The sequence below is a fragment of the Microtus ochrogaster genome, chromosome 17 (assembly GCF_000317375.1).
Source record: "Microtus ochrogaster isolate Prairie Vole_2 chromosome 17, MicOch1.0, whole genome shotgun sequence".
NCBI lineage: Eukaryota > Metazoa > Chordata > Mammalia > Rodentia > Cricetidae > Microtus > Microtus ochrogaster.
Window position 1 is genome coordinate 14,111,816 of NC_022019.1, and position 6,741 is coordinate 14,118,556.

Consider the following 6,741-nt stretch of genomic DNA (forward strand, 5'->3'; position numbering starts at 1 on the left):
TGTCCTGGACAGGCTGGTCTCAAACTCACAGAGATCTGCCTGCCTCTGCCTCCCGAGTGCTGGGATTAAAGGCATGCGCCACCACCGCCCAGCGCCATTCAGTCTTGGGAGGGAATAGCCCATGAAATGATGCCACTCATATTCAGGGTAGCTCTTTCCATCTCAATTAACTCGGTTAAGACCATTCCACACACTCATGTCCACAGGCCAATCAATCTAGACATTCCCTCACTGAGCCTCTTTTTTCCAGGTCATCCTAGATTGTGTCAAGTTGACCACTAAAACCAACCATCACAGTGGGTGTGTATATGAACGTGTGAGTGCCATACATGTGCATATATGTGTGCTAATGCACACTTCTGGATGCACATTTGTCCGTGTGTGTGGACATCAGGAGCCCTGCTATATCTTTTTCCATCTTGTTCCCTTGAGACAGAGTGCCTCACTAAACTTGGAGCTAGGCTGGTAGACAGCAAGCCCCAGCAATCCTCTTGTCTTCCCTACCACCACCACTGGAACTGCAGGCATGCACAGCTACACACAGCTTGTGTGTGTGTGTGTGTGTGTGTGTGTGTGTGTGTGTGTGTGTGTGTGTGTGTGTGTGTGTGTGTGTGTGTGTGTGTGTGTGTGTGTGTGTGTTGGCGGTGGTGCTGGGAATTTTGACTCAGGTCCTCACACTTAGAAGCAGGCATTCTTACCCAAGGAACCATCTTCCAGCCCTAGAGTTCATTTTAACAGGATGTTGGGTGCTCTGGGATGATGGTTTTACCCTGTAAAGATTTGTTTCTTGTACTTGTTTAATAAAATACTGATTGGCCAGTAGCCAGGCGGGAAGTATAGGTGGGGCAACCAGGCAGGAAGTAGAGATGGGACAAGGAGAACAAGAGAATTCTGGGAAGAGGAAAGACTCAGTCTGCAGCCATCACCCAGATACAGAGGAAGCAAGATGAGAATGTCTCACTGAAAAAGGTACCAAGCCACGTGGCTAACACAGACAAGAATTATGGGCTGATATAAGCTATAAGAGTTAATAAGGAGCCTGAGCTAATAGGTCAACTAGTTTTTGATTAATGTAGACCTCTGTGTGTTTCTTTGGGACTAAACAGGTGCAGTACTGGGTGGGACAGAAACCTCAATCAACAGCTGGGGAGACAAAACAAAACAAAATATTATAGACATCACTCTTACCTTGAGTTTACCTGTGTCCCTGGGCCCTTGGTTTTAAGTGTACTGATTATAAAACATTAGAGATAGAATATATTTGAATACTACTTATGCAAAGACTTGTACATATCCTCAAGAGGTTACTGGAGGGTCTAGCTGTGCCTTCTCTGCTGTTTGCCTAAGTGTTCCTTCCATGTCTGTGCGTTGAAGACTCACTCCCCAATTCATGGCACTATTGGAAGGCGGTGGAATCTTTAGGAGCCAGGGCCTGGTAGAAGGAGGTTAGGTCTTTGGGGACTTACTCTTAAAGGGAATATTAGGACCTCAGCCCCTCCTCTTCCTCTTATTTGTGAGCTGAGCATCCCACTCCACTGTGAGCTCCTGGTGATGTGCTGCTTCACCATAGACCATGGTGCCCAGCAGCTGTGGACTGAAAACGGGAGCCCAAACCATTCTTTCCTCCTTACAGGTGAATTTCTTTCAGGTATTTGCCACAAGGATGGAGAGCTGACTCTCCCAGAGCATCCTGCCCATCCCAGTATCTATCACAGTGCTAAATGAGTGAACTGTTCTTTAAGTGTTTGCCTATAAAATGATCGTTTATGGGGTATCTGATATGATCCAGGGCTATGGTAAATTTACCTAAGTTCAGAGATATTTGCTCTAATTAAGGATTTATTATTTTTAAAATTATACACATGTGGGGAAGAAGATATGTCCATGTTGAATGTAGGTGCCCACAGGGGCATAGGAGCCTCCTGGAGCTGAAGTTACAGGTTGTGAACACCATACATGGGTGATGGGAACTGAACTCAGGTCCTCTGCATAACCAATACACTCAGCCACCAAGCCAACTCTCCAGCCTTCTTCACTGTAATCAAAACAGATATATTTCCTGTCTCAATTAGGGTTTCTATTGCTGTGAAAAGACACCATGACCATGGCAACTCTTATAAAGGAAAACATTTAATTGGGGCTGGCTTACAGTTTCAGGGGTTTTGTTCATCATCATCATCATCATCATCATCATCATCATCATCATCATCATCATGATGGCAGGAAACATGGCCACATGCAGGCAGACATGGTGCTGGAGAGGTAGCTTGTGAGTTCTACATTTGGATCTGCAGGCAGGAGAAGAGCCTGTGTGTCATACTGGTTGTAGCCTGAGCTTATAAAATCTCAAGGCCCACCTCTACAATGACACACTTCCTCCAACAAGGCCACACCTCCTGGTTGTGCCACTCCCCGTGAGTCTATGGGGGCCATTCCTAATCAAACCCCACATTTTCATACTCATTTCAAGAAACTGACATCTAGATAAAATTAAAATAAGCGTTTAGTAAACCTGGTGACAGCAACCTAATAGAAAAATATTTACATCTTTCAGCATTTGTCTATTGACACCAGTGCTATTGGCCCAGTGGTCCCCTAATCCTCTCTGTTTTGGCCCTCAGGCATGCGCCAAGGCAACGACTACGGCACCCAGTACCGATCGGCAGTCTATCCCACTTCCAGTGCCCAGATGGAAGCAGCCCTGAGATCCAAGGAGGAATACCAAAAGGTAGGACTCCCTAGCTTTGGCCTGCTCAGACCAGTGTGACCCGGCCAGCTAGGTGTTAAAGGGAAGTCTGACTCTGTCCACCTGTGATCATACTCCAAGACATACATTTTAACCATTTCTGCCAATCTCCGAGCAGAGCCATTGTCCCAAAGAAATGTGTGTAGTAAGAGTCGAAGAGTGGGCCTGTGGGTAATTGGCCTCAAAACCACCTCATCGCAGTGAATATGTGGTGCTTTCCCTCTGACAGAAACTGTTTAACTCACAGACATTGCTCTTCTGTGTTCTGGAGCTGGAATCTGGAATCAAAGCCGTGACGAGGAGGGCTTGGGGTCTGAAGGAAGGACCAGTCCAGGCTCTTCTCCCTGTCAGTGTCACATGATCTTCCCTGTATGTGCATCTCTGTGTTCAGTCCTGCATTTATAAGGACATCAGTCCTGTTCAATTCAGGCTAACCCTAGTGACGTCATTTAACTTGATGACTTCTGTGAAGACCCAGCTCCATATAAGGTCATGTTCTAAGAGCTTAAGGCTCCAATAGACCCTTTCTGGAAGACATAGATCAACCCATGATGTACACTTGACATTGCCAGCAACAGTAAACTTAATTATAATAAAAGCATTTATCAGAAACATATACATTACATCATGAAATAATTGTTCTCACTATTAATTTTTGTACTCTTTTAGAAAAATCTCCAGTAGAGATTTGGTTCTCTAAACAAAACAAAACCAAACTTGAGTTGCTTTCATTTTTAGAATTCTGTGATAATCCTCAAATCTTAATGAAGATATTTTCTGACTTAGCAGTGGCTACTCTGGTGCTGTAAATCATGTGGGCCAGCTGCCACAATAGTAGAGAGGGTGCTGAGGAAGGCTGGGATGAGGCTTGCCTGTAGTTGAGGTGCATTGCCTCGTCAGTTCCGCTGTGGTAGGAGATAGGGCTGAGGGAGGTACTGAGAGAGTTGGCTCCTCCCATCACGTATCTAAGGCTGTGACATCAACTTGGATGGTATGGTAGACAGTGTGGGGCACAGTCCCTATGGCTGTTGTCCAAACATGGTTCCCTCTGTGAATCTGGGCTGAATTTTGTGACATTTATCATATTCTTTTATGGTGAATGTAACATCAAGAGATCTCCATTTTCAGGAACCAAAGTGTCTCATGATATACCCATGAGGTGTGAGGACGGAGCAATAAAGCTAACTACATAACTGTGCCTAGGTGACCATTATGATGTCCGTCTTAGCCCAAGTCTTAAGGTGGCAGAGCTCAAGGTGTGTGAGGGCTTGTGAGTGAGGACCTTCTGGGATGGTGATTACCAGGAAACAGGATCAGGGGACAGGAGGGGTAGACGAGAAAAGGAGTAAGGCCCATGCTGGCCGCTGCCAAGAACAGATTGCTTGGGCCTCGTGAAATCACCTGTCATTCTCAGCAAGAAGCATCTTTCCCTGGGAGCCGTCATACATGGTGTCACCTTGCGCTTCTGGCTGCGGAGACTTCATCTCAGGGTAGAAGTCAAGAGGTATGTGGCGTGAAGATGAGAGAGACATTATCAGTTCATGGAGCTGCAGAAACTAAGAAGGGTCCCTGTAGGACAGGCCTCAGCAGCAAGGTTTGTGGGAGAGGGAAGAGACCAGATGGAGAAGTATCTGGAATTGTGTGAATTCTAGTTTCATTTCTGTTGCTATCATACCATATCCTGACCAGAAGCAACTTCAGGGAGAAACAAGTTTATTTTGCCTTACCATTCCAGGTTACAGCCTATCATTTCTGGAGAATCAAGGTGGGAACTTGAGTCAGCTAGCCATCTTACAGAAAACAGTAGTGAGGGAGAGAAAATAAATGCCTACATGTTGCCTGCCTGTCTGTGCTTAGCTGCCTGTGTCCTCTCTTCTACAGTTCAGGACCGCCCTGCCCAGGGAATGACACTGCCCACAGTGGGCTGGGCCTTCCCATATCAATGCCTTTAAGTCAACCCTCCCCCACAGGCCAGCCCAATGTAGATAACCCTTCACTGATACTCTCATCCATGATGTATCAAATTGGCAATTACAGCTAGCCATCCCAGTGTGTAAGCAGTACCAGAAGCAGCAGCATCCACAGCATCCTTCTCCTACCAGCTCTGCTCCCTGTCAGGAAGGACTGCTACCTACAAAGGCTCAAGGCCAATCCCACCAAGGGGCTCTCTGAGGTTGTGATGGAGCTGAGGAAGAAGAGCTTGAGGTGATTTCCCAGTAGGACTTCTTGTTGTGATTATGTAGTCCCACCAGAGATAGCTTTAGATACAGAAGTTATGAGCAGAGCTATGCACAATGCTTAAAGAGCCTTATAGCAGAGGTAGTCACAGTAGGATTGCAGCCACAGAAAAGGGTATTTACTAAATTCCAATCACTCTTCTAAGTTTGTATATAAATGAAGTCTGTTACAAATCTTCGATTATCCATCCATATCTCTATCATCTATCTGCCATTTTGATATCTATCTGTCTGTCTGTCTGTCTGTCTATGTATCTATCATCATTATCTATCTATCTATCTATCTATCTATCTATCTATCTATCTATCAATCATTTATCTATCTATCTATCTATGTATCTATCAATCATCTATCTACTATCTATGTGTAGATACACTTAGACACAGTGTGTATATCTATCTATTTCTTTGCTGAACATTGCATGTTTTGGTGTAGTTCTGGGACTTTGTTTCTACTTTGGGAGCTTGTGCGAATTTCTGCCCATTCTCTTTGTATAACTGTTAATATCTATAACCCACCCCCAAATGAGTCAACCATTTGCCTATGAAAGGTGATACAATTAGCTTTCGCTCAGTAAAGAGTTAGTCTTTTCTTTTACATTTACCTTAAAAGTACTCTGGCTTCCAAAGGACCCCACGGCATCAAGGTTGGTTCTCAGATTTTGTCTTCCCAGCTGGCCAGACAGCAGCCCAGAATGGCCTTGCCTGTGTTTTATGTCAAGGATGACCTTGGACACATTTTGGAAACAGCAAAGACATTTCTCTTAGGGGCATCAGTTCTTCACAATGCCCTCCATTATTTTGCCCCAAATATGCATACTTATTTTGAGAGTAGATTCTCCTTCTGTTCATTCCACGTGTCCTCTTTTCCCCTTCAGAGGTCGCCATTACAGCCTTCCATCCTGGCCATTGATCTCCGAGTCTGCAGGGACCCTTGCATACTGACTATAATGTTGACTTTGGTTACTAATTTGATAGTCTCTGCTAGTTTGTCCCCCAGTGACCTGCAGGAACCAGCTTCTTCAGCAACTTCTTTCTATGTGGTGCTGGAGTAACTGCCGTGCTTACCACAAAGCGGCCGTTTGAACATAAAATTAGCTGATTTTATCAGAGGGACCAATTGTTGAGCTAATTAGATGTGTAGGATGCTGAGGAGCCAGAAACCAAAAGTGATTTTCTCCTCCAAACTGTGGTTTTCTGCAAAGTTGGCTGGGCTGTCAATCCCAGGCCCACTAGTAACCCGAAGAAGAATTTTTCTCACTTCTGATCTGATAGTAGGGGTGGAGGCAGGAAGGTCCAAGAAGAATCAAACCTGCAGGAGTGAAACCAAAGCTTTATGCTGGGTTTAATGACCTGGACAGGGCTGAGTTCTGCTAAAGGAACATAAAGCTACTTCATGTCTTGGTGAGCCGAGGACATGTATGAAAATGTGGCCAGTGCCCTCATCTTTGAGGATGGCTTCTGTAGTCACTGCAGGTCCACCCCTTGGGCTCACCCCTCAGCACCGCTTAACCAGGTCACCGTGGTACATTAGTTGCTGTCCTCACTGCTGTGATCAAATGCTTGAGAAAAAGAAACTTGAGGGGGCAAGGGCTTGTTTTGGCTCACAGAGAGGATATAGCCCACCACAGTGAGGAAGGTGTGGTGGTAGGACCGTGAGGAGGCCAGTCACACTGCCTACACAGTCACAAAAAGAGAGAATGAGACATGGGGTGCAGCTGAGGAGCCTCAAGACCTGACACACAAACTCTCTTCTTC

The 6,741-nt window shown here is 45.5% G+C and overlaps 1 protein-coding gene across 6 annotated transcripts in view; it reads left to right on the forward strand.

Annotated features, from left to right (window-relative positions):
* The window catches only part of Msra (methionine sulfoxide reductase A), a 315,509-nt gene that overhangs the window by 227,907 nt on the left and 80,861 nt on the right, over positions 1-6,741 (forward strand). For all 6 annotated transcript variants that reach the window (XM_005355518.3, XM_026783294.1, XM_013349245.2 and 3 more), the window contains exon 5: positions 2,622-2,728. In XM_005355518.3, the coding sequence (XP_005355575.1) occupies positions 2,622-2,728 (107 nt within the window). The remainder of the gene's footprint in view (positions 1-2,621; positions 2,729-6,741) is intronic.